Source organism: Amphimedon queenslandica, unplaced genomic scaffold (genome assembly GCF_000090795.2).
Source record: "Amphimedon queenslandica unplaced genomic scaffold, v1.1 AMPQUscaffold_13407, whole genome shotgun sequence".
Classification (NCBI taxonomy): domain Eukaryota; kingdom Metazoa; phylum Porifera; class Demospongiae; order Haplosclerida; family Niphatidae; genus Amphimedon; species Amphimedon queenslandica.
Genome location: NW_003546357.1, coordinates 78,644 through 95,281, shown reverse-complemented (window position 1 = coordinate 95,281; position 16,638 = coordinate 78,644). Strand labels below are relative to the sequence as shown.

Below are 16,638 nucleotides of genomic sequence, written 5' to 3'. Positions count from 1 at the left end.
CTGCAGTAGGAGTCAAACCAGCAAACAAGGTAGGATGGTGCTCTCTTAAGTGAGAAAATAAGATAGAAGTATTTCCACCTTTCGCTGGAACAACCTTGTGGCACTCGCGACAAACGGGTCTCTCCATATCGTCCTTTGTCACTCAATTGGCTTCATCTGCTCGCAGTCCAAAATGAGCCCAAACTGGGCTTTTTGTGTTCTTCTTCTTTATAATATTAAAGATGGTAGAACTAGGACTGGGCCCAGAGAGCTGAAACAAGACAACAAAATCGGCAGCCATTTTTTACAAATTAACAAGTCCACGCGGTGATAAGTGATCACGTGAGCAAACAAATATCACAATAACCACAAATTTCAATAAAATTGCTGCATAAAAATTAAACGGTATGATAATAAAAAAGCATCATTAATCACGATAATACCGTATTACCGGTATATCGCCCATCTCTACACTCAGGTGAATTCCAGCAGGCTGTGCTTCATTTTATCAGTATGCAAATATAAGATAAAGACTCAAAATAGCAAAGAAGAGGATTTGCCAACTCATGGTATTATGAAATTTTTTTGCAGTTGCATGCTTAGAATAATGATAGCTAATGATCCCAATTGTTAAATACATTATTAGGCATGAGAATAAAGGATTTTTTTCCCTATAAAGGAATGAATTTATTCCAATCTCCACCTCTAGTTATGTCACGTTTAGCGGCAACCACTGACAGGAAGTAACATGGCAGGAAGAAAAAATGAGTATTTTTGAAGGCTCATATCTCAGTAAATAAATTCTTTAGACAATGTGAGTTTGGACACATCATTTTATGGTCAGCCAATCATGTTAAGCCAATAAAATAAATATCCAAAAAAACACGCCGAGCTTACCCTTCAATCAACGCTAAGCAAGCCTGAAGGAAGCAACTCTAAATACATGCACCTACAGTGAATCAAATCGTACAGATTTAAATGTACAATTAATTTTGCACAGTTAAAATGTATATGTGCAGTACCGCTCAGCTATAACTTTACTTATCGTGTGCATGACACTAGTGCAGCTTCTCCATACACTCAATGCACACTAGTGCAAGGTACACACGTAGCACGTGTATCGTGTATTTATCATGTATCTTATCACGTTCTGTGGTGCACGAGTCTATTGTAGTGTGTATGTGCATAGTGATTTTTCGCGACCACCACCTGTGCCTCGTGCTGGAGATCACACGTGTAAAAGTAAAGTTATAGCTGAGCAGTACTGTACATGTAGTAAAAGTCACAAAAAAGTTCATGTTTTATATAAACAAAATGAATACGAAATGATCCGTTTTGTACCTTTGTACAGTACTAAGTGGTGCATTATCATTCCATTTAAAAACATAAAATTTCTGTTTTATTACCGTTTATACGGCTAGACAGCAAATTGCAAGTGGGTGGAGGCCCCTCCAAAGTGGCTAACTGGTTGGAAACAAACTGCTCTGGCTGTCTCTGAGAGTCCTCTCAAGCCATTTTTCTTCAATCTGTGGTTCAGAAAACCAAAGACAAACGTAAGGTATCTTGTATAGACAAAACTTTTCTTTTAATCCATAGGCCAACAAAAAATTTCCCTCCGACCATAGATAGTATGCTCTGATGACATCTCAGATGCTTGTAGGAGTAAAAGATCATCACAGATTGACAGCAATAACTCATTCTAAGTCAAAGCATTACTATTATTTGTATAAAATAACAAAACGGACACAAACTATAAGTTTTCCTTTGCCATAATTATATAGTGGTACAAATTAACCTACGCCAAAAATATACACAAATTAAATGATTTTACAGACCACACCCACTACTATAAGTGCCCATGCCCTAAAGGATTTGCTAGCATTTTGTTGAAGTTTTGTAAAAACAATACAAACACTGAAACGGTACCAACAGTTTCGTTGCACCATCGCTCTACAGAAAAAAACCTGAACTTTTTTATGACTTCTACTCTACATGTAAGTACAATACGTGCAATAATAATATTAATCATTATTAGTACTAGTTAATATTTGATGCCATAATAGCACAGACACTCACATGTGTTGGTTTCCTGTACACTACTATATAATCAGTATCAGAAGTAGGCATAGCCAGATTATACATGTGGCTCCCTGTCTTAGCAATCACAATCACATCACGACTGTGGACACTTGTTAAAGATTGAGAATCAAGAAAATCACGATGAGGATCTAAATTTGATTCCAACTCTAAATAAAATAAATACAATGTAGTGGCATACATCTAGCTTCAAATATTCACAAAATTTTCCGTACTATAAGTCCTTGGATTATAGTACACTATAGGGTATATAGTCAAAATGAATAGGAGAGAATTTTGAATTCCTTTAGTTTTTTCTGAATGCATGGCATGTTTTTATGCTGTGTAGAAAGTTTTAGCGCACTCCAATCAAAACTAAATTTTTAAAACAATTTAAAAGTTGCTCAAAAATTGGGTAAAGGCACATGTGTATTTTTCATTTTAATAATTTTTTGATACATATACATAGTGTTATGTTGTGTAGAGAGTTTCAGCTAATTCCAATCAAAATAATTTTTTATAAATTTTTTGAAGTTGCTAAAATGGGATAGAAGGAGGAAAATGTCCATTATTATTACACTTGATGTGACTGACCTTGAGGTAGTAAAAACTTGGCTCCTTCCATTCTCATTTTAGTCATCCATTCTCCAAGTTCTGCAGTCCATTTAAGCTGGGCAGTAGGAACTTTCTCTATTCCTTTATCTACTCTTTCTTTCACTTTCAATACCCATTCAAGCAATTGCTCCTTGTGTACTAAACCCTGTGAAACAATATAACGTGTAACACAAAATGAAACAATGATCGTTTGTAATAGCGAATTTTCAATAGATACTCTACATGTATGTGAAAAAATAAAAAGAAATAAAAATAGCTACAACTTAAGCTTTAAATTCACAATAAACAGGTAATAATAGCACTCCATAATAACCAATATTCAATTGGTAATTTGGTGTCTTACTTCAAATGCTTTTGTCAACAATTGAAGTATTTCTTTTTCTTCCGCAGTCACACCCACATCAAACCAACTACTTATTGGCTCTCTCTTTATTGCTGACTCAGCATAAGAAAGAAGCCTAAAGAAATAAAGCTCAATTACCAATACTGTGGATCAAAACATATATATGTACATAAGCACATATCATATCTATGTGTGTTGGTTACCTAAAAGAATCACAGAAATTGCTAACAAAAGCATCATTTCTAACCTCCAGTGTACCAGAGGTTGGTTTTTTCTTGATCAATGTGCCAATAGACTTTCCTACACAATGCTTAACAAATGTAGGTGTCAAGAGCGAGACTGGATCAAGAAGTGATGCCAGGCTGATCCATTCAGGTGAGCTGAAGATGATCGAGTCAGGAGGCGAGCATAAAGCTTCAACTGCCCTGACATTACCACATTGGAGCTGAGCACAAAAATGCCTGACATCACAAGCAAATATAAAACCCTATAAAGGAAAATAAAGGCTACAACATTAAAAGGGCACAATTTCCAAATTTCAAATTATGCAATGCACATTAACTCACTTCATTGATAGTTTCGTATAACTCCTTCTCATGCTCAGTAGCTAGTGTAAAAAACTGCTCATCTCGTGACACAAACACAACATACAGCACATTATTCTCAGGCTGTGCAGACTTTTTCGACTGAGAGCCCGAAAACCACGGACACGTAAGTATTGTAGCATACACAAGTCTCTTGACTTGCCCATCAAATATGTCAGTTACTTCCTTGGCTATTTTTGCTTTCGTTCCATCATCAAAGTTATCAGGAGTATGAGATACAACAAGGTGGTGGAGCAAAGAGAGTTGATTGTGATCAAGTGAGAAAGGACTAAAAATAAACTGAGTACCTTCAACACGGCTTTTCAAATCACGCAGTGAGCCTAATATGGTGACACTATCATCTGCAACTAAACACAAAAATCCAATAATTAATTTAAAAACAGCAATTTTTGAGGTACATTTATAATATATAAAGTGGCTAGAGCTCCGGCAGCCAGTTGCATTTACTGGTCCTTTGGGGACCAGCAACTGGTTCAGCAAAGCATGGCCAAAAAAGAACCGGTCAATTTTTGGAGATGCGCGGATATACAACCCTAGTAGACATGCCCATTTAACCAATCAAGCTCATGTCCTGTGATAGTAGAGACACCATGAGTCAAAATCAAGTTCAAGTAACACAGAGGTGCCTATATTTCACATTGGAGAAACTTTCAAAAGGTTTCAAGAGGTTGAATGCAAACTCAAGCTGTATGAAAGAGCCACATCAACTAAATTCTGGATGAGGGACTGCAGAACAGTAGAAGCTGTGAGGAAAAGAACAACCAGATCTCTGTAAAATTTTATCACATATTATCAGATATTTTATTGGTGTATTCTCAGAGGGAGAAAATTTAACCCTAAGGGCGAACGAATACATTTTACTCAGTAAGTGACATGACTGAGATGGTTACTGAGCCTTATGTGCATGAGTATTACTTTATTGTTAGCATGTTTTTAAGTTTTGCAAAATAATTAGTGAAATTAATTTATTCCAGCTACTAATTGACTTATATGTACTGCATAAATAATTATTATAATTATTGTTAGTTACCATTATGATCGTGTTTACTAAAACTTTTTCAAAAGATTGCGGAGCAATGATAAACATCACTGCTTCTGAGGATGGCAATTCATTAGTCATTTAGCAATTTTGTAATAAGCACAATCATGAAGTCAGTAAGGTATATACAATGACTATCTCAATGAGCAAAATTCAAAATGGTTTTATTATGAAAGGAATCATTGAGACAATTGCCACAATCAGCCCAACATGCACGGGGCAACATGTTGAATGCAACATCAAGCAACATGTTGTATTCAACATTTGGCACACTGTTGAACAAAAGGGGAAACATGTTGCTAGCTATTTCTATAATAATTATTATTATGAATAAAAGGCTGAAGTTATTATTGCATTCCTTATGTGTTGCCTAGTTACCTTTGATGTTTTGAAGCAACATGTTGCTTGAAGTTGAAATTTTTCAACTTGAAGCAACATGTTACTTTGATGTTGCTTGGATGTTACATGCAACAAATTTGCTATCATACACAAGGCGACATGTTGAATAGAACATGTTGCTTCAATGTTGCATTCAACATGTTGCCCCATGTATGTTGGGCTTAAAGGAAGCTAACCATGGAAGAGGCAAAGAAAGGCAAAGATTTATTGCAGCTGAAAGCCAAAAGAAAATGGTAAAAGATGATTTGCAGTCATCTACTGGCAAAGTTTGATTTGAGCAACCTTATGAGTACAGCAAAGACAGGAAGTACGCACAATAATTTGGAATCAGCCTTGCACCAATTAACAGAAAAACATGGTATAATGCATGCCTACATAAATAGACAATGATTATTCAGTTTTCAAGTGTATTTTTTTTATAGGTGCAATTGTTGAAGTGTTTGTGAATGCAGGTAATGTTTTGCAAGGTTTTTTCTTTCAAGACAAGTCTATGAAACAGGTTTATTCAGCATACCCTAAACTCCTGTGCATGGATGCTACTTATAAGCTCTTGAAACTTAGATTTCCCTTGTATGTGATATTGGTAGAAGATGGTAACGGTATAAGTGAAGTAGCTGCCGCTTTCCTGTGGCTCGAAGAAACTGAAGTATCTTTGGAAAAAATGATGGACACTTTTAGGAAGAACAATGCAGAATGAAAATCAGTTCAAGTCATCAAGACAGACAAGGATATTCTTGAGCGAGATGTGCTTGCAATAAGTTTTCCAAATGCCACTCTTTTAATATGCCTTTTCCACACATTCCGAACTTTCAAACTAGAGATAACTGCAGATAAAATTGGCATTAGTTCAGGTCAGCACAACTTGTGCCTGGAATTACTTCAACAACTAGCTTACGCCCCATCAGAAAGTAGCTACAATGATTTATATGCAAGGTTTAAAGCATCTTGCCCACCACTTGTTATTGAATATTTTGATGAGCACTGGCATGGAATTAGACATCAATGGGCTCTTGGAATGAAGTATTCAACTGGCAACTTCCTCAATGGTACCAACAATAGACTTGAGTCATTGAATGCAAAGTTGAAATGTCATATCACGATACTCATCTTTGGAGGAGTTTGTTGATAAGTTTTTCCTGATTTTAAGGGTGCTGAGGGTAGAATAGGATCATAAATCCAGTCTTATTGTACAAAAAGTGCCTGTTACTTTTCACTCATTGAAAGATACTAGCAGCATAAAGTATATGAATCTACTGATTCCTTATGCATACAAGTATGTGTCTAGGCAACTAGAACTCAAGAGTGAAAGTGAAACTTTTTGAAGAGAGTACTGACAACTGTTTCACCATAAATAGTACTGAAGGAGCTCTTTCAGTCACTTCATCAAGTTGCCAATGTATGGGGTGGAAATCTATGCTATTGCCTTGTCGCCATATACTAGCTGTGAGAGAAAAGTGCTCCTTGGAACTGTTTGATGAGTCACTGTGTGATCACAGGTCGTCACTTGCATATTAAAAAAGGACCCAGAGAATATTTAGGATTGAGGAAGAGTGTGATAATACTTACCAGTGTTACGATTTCCATCTCCTAAAAAGAGTTTTGTCACAGGTAAAATGTGCATTTTGTATGTGTAAATAACAGTTCATATCACATATATAGTTTGAGAAGTTTAATCGTACATTAAGGATAACGATTAAGTTAGCATCATTGGCTTCAGAAGAAACAGGATCTGTCTTGAGAAAGCAAACAGCTGTCCTTCAGAAACTGGTTTCAGCAAGGGATTGTGGAAAAAATTTGATGTGACAGATTGTAAGTAAATTAATTATAGTGTGACAATTATATCTATTTGATTGTCATTGATAATCTATTTTTCCTGGACTAAGTACTTACATGCTTTCATAATATTTACAACAATTTGAATGTGATTTTGTATTCATTTCTTACTGTATGTTATAGTCGGTTTCAGTTGAGTTTGACCAGACGTTTTCATCAACAAAACGTCACGTGTAGCCCCAACCACACGCAAATAAAATGGCTAAAAACTTCATCATGCTCCTTTCTTCTTGTTGTAACTTGTTCATTACCCTACTTTGGTCGCTGCTAGCCCTGCAATTGACATGAAGGATCTTTGTGCTTGCTATTGCCTGAAGAAAGAATTGAGAGATGCAAAATTTCAACGGAGTTTCTGAGCGGCAATGGTGAAGACAAATAACGAAGGCTTAGAGAGGTACAGCAGACTAAGTGAGACTTCTTTCTGGAGTGCAAAGTCTTCTTGTTCAATTATATCTTGGCCTGGAGTGCTCCTTTTGCTTTATTTAATTTTTAAATGAAGCACTATGGTGCAATGGACTCGCCTGCTGGGATTCACCTGAGTGATATGTATTACTTGTACTGTGATATTTTAAGCAATTTGAAAAAAATTATTATTATTGACTGCATAGTTATAATGATAATTAAAATAAGCTATGGGTGTGGTCAACAACTAACTAAATCATGGCACATGGGTAGGAGAATAAAGAAAAGCTGAAATTTATTTTAGCATCTAATTTATTTTAGCATTCCAAGAAAGAGTTGGCACAGAAAATTTTTCTAGATATTTAAAAGAAACTGAGAGAGTTTGGTTGCTCCTGCTTTCCCCAGTGCCGCCTGAAAAATTCTCAAAGAGGCTAAATCACAAACTTTAAGCAACTGTAACTCACAAACAACGAAGTTAGGACAAAATCGTTCTTTTTGTTTGTAGTTAGCAGGCTTGGGGCAAGTACTTTGGTACTTGTACTTAAGCATGCTTAAGCACAAGTTTGAAAGTACTCGGTATTTACTCAAGTACTTTTGAACAAAAATTACAAATACTCGTACTGTACTTAAATACTAGTATGTTTTTAGTGCTTAAAAGTACATTGAAGCACATTTATCAATGCAATGGTAATGTGTTGACATAATAAAATACTAGCTAGTGTAAACCACATATATTTACCTCCTGTGGGTCCCATACTATGACATTGGTCACTTTGGATTTGAAAAGTTTATAAGATGTAATAACCATCTGATTTAATTTATTAATTTTAAAACTAACTTATTAATTAGTTGGGTATGGTCAAGTGCTTAAGTAGTACTTAAGTATTGCAATAGAGTACTCGTACTCATACTGAATACAATTGTAAAAATGAGGGATTTGTACTCGTACTCATTTTTAAAATCTAACAGGTATTTGTAATGTACTTAAATACTTTTAAAAGTACTTCGCCCCAAGCCTGGTAGTTAGATGGGGTTTTCTACCTCTGAAGCAAATCTCAGCCCTGTAGAGTGAAACATGAGCTCTCACCTGGAGAGAGGTCCCCTGGTTTAACAGTTCACAGCTTTTGGTGCCACGGGATGCTACAAGAGCATAACTAGATGAAAGAAAGCAACTTTAGCTGTTGCTAGAAGAAGAAATAGAGCTCTAGACTGCTCAGACAAAAAGATAATCTTTTTACAAATCAATTAAACTGTGTGGACAGAATGACAGAATGACAACCCAACTGCTTAGTACCCGCCTACGCAAGCGTGGCGAGTCCAATAATAAAAACATGATTATTGACATAATTAATGAGATGTAAATGATATTCACAAAGCTTCACGTCATGAAACATCATGGTGGCTCCCTTTCATGTTGATCGGAAGAACCTTTTGAGAACCTTCCAGAGTACCTAGAGACTCCAAAATTGGTACAGATTTTCGGAAGAACCCGTTTTGCAACTATACCAAGTTTTAAGTTGCTAGCATAAATAATAGAGAAGTTATAAAGGTGAGTCTGTGGTCCAACTCAACTGAAACCGACTATATCTCATACTTTATGCAGGCATACTGTCGAATGATGATGATGATGATGATGAAGATGACGTATTAGATGTAGCAGTTAAAGTACCTCCATTACAGATACAACAGGAAATTGAAGTTGAAATTGAAAGTCAAAATGAAGAGAACTCTTCAGATGGTGTACAGCATGCATTGAATGAAACACCATCTTCTCCCTCACTTTTGAAACTCCCCGCATGACCTCTCCCACTTACACAGCTCTCAAGTCTCCTGTCACAAATTTTTCTGTCAGGGGCAAATTTTGTCCTAGGATAAATTACGGCCAGATAAAACGAGTCCATGGTAGATGAAAGTTGTCCTACTATGGAAGGTGAGAAAAGAGCACGTTTCTTCAGATGGTGCCACGTTTTGTGTATCAAGATGGCTACTGAGGGTGAAGAAGGACTTTTGGAAAAAGCTGTGTTATATTTGGCAGAAAAGAAGTTTAACGATGGAATTTCGAATAACAGGAAGAGGCAGATTAGGGCAAAGGCTAAGAAATTTGTTTTGAAAAGCGATGCGTTTTACTACAATCCTGGGAATACTAAACCAGTATGTCCAACAGTATTCTACCATTTTGATTGTTGTTTTATCCGTCTTATTGTTATTATAGTGTTGTTTGCTTTAATGTTATCATTTTTGTAAGTCATGTGCATGGTATTGATCATGTGGTATAGTGTTTGCTATATCATTGTGTCTATTTTGTTCCTCGTAAAGTTATGATTGTTATTGTGTAGATGGTTAAATAAATATATTAAGAGCAGATCAGACCAGAAGGAAATAGTCAAATCTTGCCATTTAGATGCAACATCTGGTCATTTAGGAGTACGGAAAACAGTATCCAGGATTTGTGAGAGGTTTATGTGGAAGGGGATTTGGGAGGGTGTGAAAGAGATGGTAAAGGTGGCATGTATCCATGCATGTATATTTACAAGACAGATTTGTTTTAGGTATCAACTTGTAATGAGTGCCAAAGAATGAACAAACCATCAATAGTGACAGTGACAGAGCTTCATCCAGTGCCTATCCATTCTCCATGATATCATGTTGCAATAGACTTTGTTGGTCCAATTCATCCGATCAGCAGACGTGGCAACAGATTTATTTAAAACTTTCAGATTATTTTACCAAAAGGGTTGAAGCTATATCATTACCATCAAAGTCTGCCATTAATGTCGTTTCATCATTGCATCAGGTTATAAGTATGATTATTATTCAAATACATGTGCATTTATATTTTTATTCAGTATCATTACTTTGCCTTTTCGTGTAGGTATTCATGCGGATGGGCTTACCCAAGCTACTTACGAGTGATCAGGGAGGAGAGTTTAAGAGTGACTTAGAGAAAAAAATAACAAGATTCCTACAGATAAAGCGACACTACATTACACCATGTCACCCACAAGTAATGTATCTGCTTTTTTGCTATATTAATTTCATTTGTTTTTGTCAGGCTAATGGCCTTGACAAGCACTGGAATCAGACTCTAAAGGCAATGACAGTTAAATTTACTGCAGGAAAGAAGGATCAGTGTGATGAGTATTTGCCAACCTGTGTATTTGCATATAATACAGCAAAACATGAGTCAACACTTAACACCACTTTTGAAGTTATGTTTGGACGTAAAGCTAACCTCGCCATAAATTTGGATTTTGAAGACGCTGAGGGAGAACAGTTTCTACATGTATATGAGACAACAAACACTGACACTGACACTACAATAATACTTTTTATACTTGCATACACTTTATAGGATACAATGTCAAAGCTCACAGCCACTAGAAAGGAATTACTGCAAACAACTAGGAATAATGTTGCAGTTGCTCAAGAAAGACAAAAAGAGCAGTAAAATCTTAAGCATGTCAAGGCACCAAGATTCCAAGTTGGTATGAAAGTAATTAAAAAAAGATTTTAGGAGAAAGAAGAGGAAAGGTGGAGCAATGAGATACAAATGGCTTGGTCCTTATCATGTAATAAATGATGTGGGTAAAGGTTTCTATTCTCTGAAGGATGTAGCATCAAATGCAGTCATTAAACGAATACACGGAGCTCATCTAAAGCAGTTCAAGACACCACCTACTTCTCCTGCTACAAGTCAGTCACTTTCAGAGGATTCTTCATATATACATGTAAGTGAATCAAGTGCCTCTAAAGATTTCAGTCACAATGAATCATGGATTACACCATCACCTCTACCACCACCAATTATGCATAAATCTGAACCACACTCTTTTACACCTTTAAATTCATCTAAATCATCCCCATCTTTGTCATCCTTACCACCTCAGTCAAATTATTCAATACAATCAATACCAAAATCTTCACCGTCTAACAACACTAGTACTGAATCACTTGTACAAAACCAATCACAAGAGCATGCAACTAATAATGAGACGCCAGATTATGAAAAAGGTGGCTATTTTATAATGTGTAGATTCAGTGCAGCCTTTGTCGTCAGTTTTTCCACCAGAGGTAACTATAATTATTTAACATTCTAATAGTTTGTGAATGTATTAGGTGCTTCAGCCACCATATAATATTTTGTGGGAATTAACCTGTGATGATACTGAGATAACACAAGATTATGCATCTATATGTAATGTACCAGCTGATGACTGTAAGTAGAGTTACCTAACTCAATCCAAATTTTTTTTTTGCAGAAATAAGTCGGTAATAAAAAAAAATCATAGGAAAAATGGCTAAAATTATCAAAAAGTACTGTTTTCATACTAAATCTTGGGTCTAAAGTTGCAATTTCTTACCTTGCAGCCATTTGTCAAAATCACTTCCGGTTGTGGGCGGTCACACGATGACGCAGATGGGAAATATTAGCAAGTTTCTGCATTGAAATATTAACGACTTCAAGGCTGGATATCTAAGCTATGCATGCAAGAAAGCAGCTAAGAGGTATTTTTCAAGTAATAAGAGCTAAATAGAGCTAGTATATACAGTCAAAATTTAAATTTGTCAAATTAATTTTTTTACAAATATATTGATTTTTTTACCAGCATTAATGCTTGTAGTAAGCTTTAGATTAGTTCTACATGTATATATGGTCCACTTCATTAAAATTGCTTTCTTGCACGCATTGCTTAGATATCCAGCCTTGAAGTTGCTAATATTTCAATGCAGAAACTTGCTAATGATCCTCCATCTACGTCATTGCTTGACCACGCCCACAACCGGAAGTGATTTTGACAAAATGGCTGCAAGGCAAGATATTGCAGCTTTTGACCCAAGACTTAGTATGGAAACAGTACTTTTTGATAATTTTACTTATTTTGTCTATGATTTTTTCTTTATTACCAACTTATTTCTGCGAAAAAAATTTTGGGTTGAGTTACCCTTCAATTGCAGTGTAAAATCATGACATGGAATTTTTTTCATGCAGTGATATTTTGACAGATGATTGTAATGGAAATCATGAAGTAACAACTACACTGGTAGGAGTAAGGAAGCGACCATTTGAACCTGGACAATTGCAAGCTAAGTGTGTTGAAACTGGCTCTCCTGCTAGTAAAAAGCAGAAAATACAGGAACAAAAAACTTGCCAATGTAAATAAAATTACTGCATAATTCCTTTTACTCTACAAGAACATAAAAAATTTAAAAAAAACAAGATTTAGTAGGATTCTGAACAACCAACGAAAATACAAAATGAAAATCCTACTCTCGTGACGCAAATTCTACTCTACATTGTACTTTTGATGTTATTATTTAAAACTTATGGATCACCTTGCAATGTAAAGTTAGAATTTGCATCACGAGAGTAGGATTTTCATTTCATATTTGTGTTGGTCGTTCGGAATCCTACTCAATCTTGTTTTTTTTTAATTTTTTATGTCCTTGTTTGTGTTGATTTTTTTATAATACATGTATTTATAATATTTCTTCAGTTACAATTGTGATACTTTTGATTTTACACAAACAATAAATTTCTTTATTATTGTTGTTATTGTTATGATTTTACAGCATTTATGAGGGACAGCACTGATTGAATTGAATACATATGGTGAAGGAATATCTACTATACTGATGACAAGTGAAATGAATACTATAGTCTTGATGTCAATCCTTGTTCAAGAAGCTCTATCTACCCAGCAATCCTGTAGCTATTGCTACAGGTTCTTCCTATTGTCAAGTTCATATCATCATTAGTATTATAACAGTAATTAATAGTTTTGTGCAGCCTCCTCAAATGCATTATGAAATCAACCAATTTTCTAACACAGGCTTCTGGAGGATTCTGGCAAACAGTAGTTTTTCTGCGAAGATAAAGACCTTTCCTTTATAGAAAAAGATTCAGCCAACCAATGATGCCTTTGAAAGAGTCATTAGTTGACAAGACTCTCGCCTGACGCAAAATCATCACACGATACAGTAGAAGACAATAAAAACTTCGCGTTCCGTTTACGTTGAACGGCGATTAAACGGTAGCGCCGTTTCCGTTTTTATTGTGGTTGTTCCGTTCATGGTCCGTTGGGTCTGGGCACTACCGTTTTTATTTTCATGAACAACGCTCCAAGCGTTGCTCGACTTTTCTCTTTTCTGACAGTTTCTTCAGGAGTCAGGCTTTCTTAGATACACTTACAAAACGACTATGAGCCATGGTTGATGATAAAACCAGACAGGTAAGTCATAAACGTAGCGACATGCATTTTATATAATTCACCCACCGTATTCTTATGTTGTATGATTCAATAGGACAACAAGAAGTAGTCACAAGAAAGAGTGCTCTGTCAAGCAAAGAAGCAGCTATTATATTATTATCATTTATAAAATAAAATCATGTAATTATAGACCTGCTAGTACCAAGATCAAAATGCATGACGCTTGAATCTTTTATAAAATAAAAAATATATAATACAAGTTTTTGAAAGTAAGAGTAGAATAATGATAAAAATATAGTAATGATACTGATAACTAATGCTTATCACACAATAAATTGAGACTACACCGAGCCTGGTGGCCCGTCCTCAGACGAGACGAGTACTTCACACCTCGACTCACACAGCGTCTCTTTGAGTTGAGGTCCATACTGAACTGATATGACAGTAGTATCTCCAGAGCGGCAGTCGAGAACGAGCATAGTAGTATCTGTGGAGTAAAGAAAACTCGAGAAAACCAAGGAGGCAAGGACAAAACATTGAGCCAACGTAAAAACGTGCTCCATGGAAAAACGGACCATAAACGGAAGTAAACGTTTTTTATATAGCGTTGAAACGCCCAACGGCCGTTCAACGTAAACGGAACGCGAAGTTTTTATTGGCTTGTACTGTACACGAAGATTACGCTGCCACAAATCAATGATCCAGTCAAAGGGACTTTCTTCCATATCTTCATCAAGAGGTCTCCTTCCCACTCCTTTCAGATGTGTACTTTTACTCTTTCCTTCCTTCTTCATCTTAGTTAGCGCATTTTCTTGCTTCGTCCACTCACGAATTCTCTTCCTATCAACTCCAAATTCTCTTGATGTAATAGCAATAGACGGCAACTTCAACAGCTTTGAGCTTGAATTTAATATCATATGAGTTGCGTTTCTCTCTTTCTGCCATCAGAAAAACAGCTACTCTCTCAAGGTAAGTAGTCTAAGTCACTGGATCAACACGTGTTGCAATGTGCTCATTTCTTGATTTCTACATGTAAATAACGCTCACAGGTATTATTTAGAGGATGGGCTACTATTTAAAACATGGGCGTTTATTGCCTTACAAGCACTTCTACCTATAAGCATTTATTCAAGATGGGCGCTTATTTAAGGAGGGTGTTAGATCGAGAACATACGGTACATTTTATCCTAGGACAAAATAATTCAACAATATTTTATTCTGGGACAAAATAATTTAACAATCTTTGTCCTAGGACAAAAAAATTCTTAGTAGGACAAAATTAGTCCAACAATTATTTGTCCTAGGACAAAATAATTACAACAATTTTTATCCTAGGATAATTCTCATCAGCATTTTTTTATCCGGTAGGACTGTTTTTGGGTGGGACAGATTTTGTTATGACACTCCCCTCAAATCCTCCAACACTTTCACAATTCTATTCAATTCCTCCCTCACTTTCACAACCACTTTCTCATGACAATACACAAAGTGTCCTCAAGTTAAAAGGTAGTTAGCTAACAATTTATAACACACTAAATTACAGACACTACTATGCCACCTATTATGAGAAAGCGTGGCCGTCCCAAAGGCCATGAAATAACTGTTGTTGGACTACCAAAGAAAAGTAACAGTTCATGTCCTAAAATTTTACCCTTCCTGAAATTACACATGTACACATGTCTATAAAAGAGAAAGGTATTGATCATACAAATGAATCTTACTGGCATAAGTGATTCATAATTTTTTAGTCATGTTGCAATCGTTTGTTGATGAAAAATTGCTAAAGCTGCCCTGGAAAACCCAGGACAATCAACTACTGAAGAAGAGAATGTATAAGTTCGTCCTGAAAACTTACCAGATGGCATAGTAGATGAAAATTATGAAGTTCATCTTTGTAGGAAGCATTTTACCAATGAAGCCTGGCTTTTGCTAATGGATGTCCTTCGTCAAAAGAAAGAAAATATTGTATTTATCTGCAAATGCTGTTTTCATGATTTGCATGACGAACCATCCATTGTTTGTGACCATTGTTTATTGTGGTATCACATGAGGTGTGTTGGATTGAAGCGAGGACCGAAATCAAAGCATTGGTTTTGCCGCAATTGCCATGATAATCATCGGCCACTAAGTCCATTATCATTTTTATTATAAATCGCTGGTTATTACAGATGAAAAATAATTACTAAGGGTGGGGCACTAGTGTGACTAGTCATACACGAGTTTAGTTTTTGCAGTCATACTCATTGGAAGTCCAACCTTCAGTAGATCTTGGAAAAGCCAACTAGTCACTTTTTCACTTGCTAAGATGGTCGCCAGTTTACTAAAGACTGCCATAAGGGGCCGGCTCCCGGTTCTCAAGCTACTATCCTTTCCAAACTGGTTGCCGGTCCCAGAGGCACTGGTTGTAGCAACCGGCTGCCAGCGCTCTACTCACTTCGTATAATATAAAGAATTGGCTTACTTTTTTGAGCTGCAGGTTTCTTTGCTGCTCTAGATCTCAATAAATAGGAGAACCTTTCCTGTGCTTGCACAGAGGCTGTAGCAGCAGCCACTAACTCTTCATCAACATGCCAATCACTGGAGAAATTATGAAGAAATGCAAGTGAGAAAGGGCTGAAAATAAACTGGGCAACCTCAACACGCCTCTTTAGATAATGTAACCAATCTAAGTGGGAAGGTGACAATCTCATCTGCAGCTAAGCATTTTTGGGTTACCTTTTTGAAATTTAGGTTTATTTTCTTTCCTAGATCTCCACCATAGGCAGCGGAAAGGTCGAGTCGGGATAGGCATCCTACCAAGATTAAGGAATTAAAAGCTGGATGGAAAAGGTTTCATGACACGCCCACCTCATGTTCGGGTACCGGGTGCACCCAATGCGCACGCATAATAACGTCATAATAATATTGTATGACCTATTGAAACTAGAACAAAAAAATTTTTTTAATTATTTAGTGTAGGGTTGAGCCTTGGATTTGAACCTATAAAATGAATTAAAACAACCCTCTGTAGGGTTGCTGGTTTGAAAGTATAAAGTGAATTCAAACAAGCCCCTGTAGGGTTGCATCACCATTGAAACACATGCCTACACTGCAGGTATAATTGTCCAATCATTATCATTACTTTAAACTTATTGAAGG

The 16,638-nt window shown here is 36.1% G+C and overlaps 1 protein-coding gene across 2 annotated transcripts in view; it reads right to left on the bottom strand.

Moving 5' to 3' along the window:
- The window catches only part of LOC109581992 (uncharacterized), an 18,941-nt gene extending 2,584 nt beyond the window's left edge, over nt 1-16,357 (bottom strand). Inside the window, exons 1-8 of one of the 2 annotated variants that reach the window (XM_019996524.1) lie at nt 16,216-16,357; nt 15,962-16,165; nt 3,580-3,965; nt 3,217-3,500; nt 3,014-3,128; nt 2,650-2,815; nt 2,056-2,225; nt 877-928 (exon numbers count right to left, since the gene is read on the bottom strand). In XM_019996524.1, coding sequence (XP_019852083.1) covers nt 890-928; nt 2,056-2,225; nt 2,650-2,815; nt 3,014-3,128; nt 3,217-3,500; nt 3,580-3,965; nt 15,962-16,165; nt 16,216-16,291 — 1,440 coding nt within the window. In that variant the 5' untranslated portion in view covers nt 16,292-16,357 and the 3' untranslated portion in view covers nt 877-889. The remainder of the gene's footprint in view (nt 1-876; nt 929-2,055; nt 2,226-2,649; nt 2,816-3,013; nt 3,129-3,216; nt 3,501-3,579; nt 3,966-15,961; nt 16,166-16,215) is intronic. The other variant, XM_019996525.1, reaches the window with a different exon arrangement.
- Between the last annotated feature and the right edge of the window lie 281 nt (nt 16,358-16,638).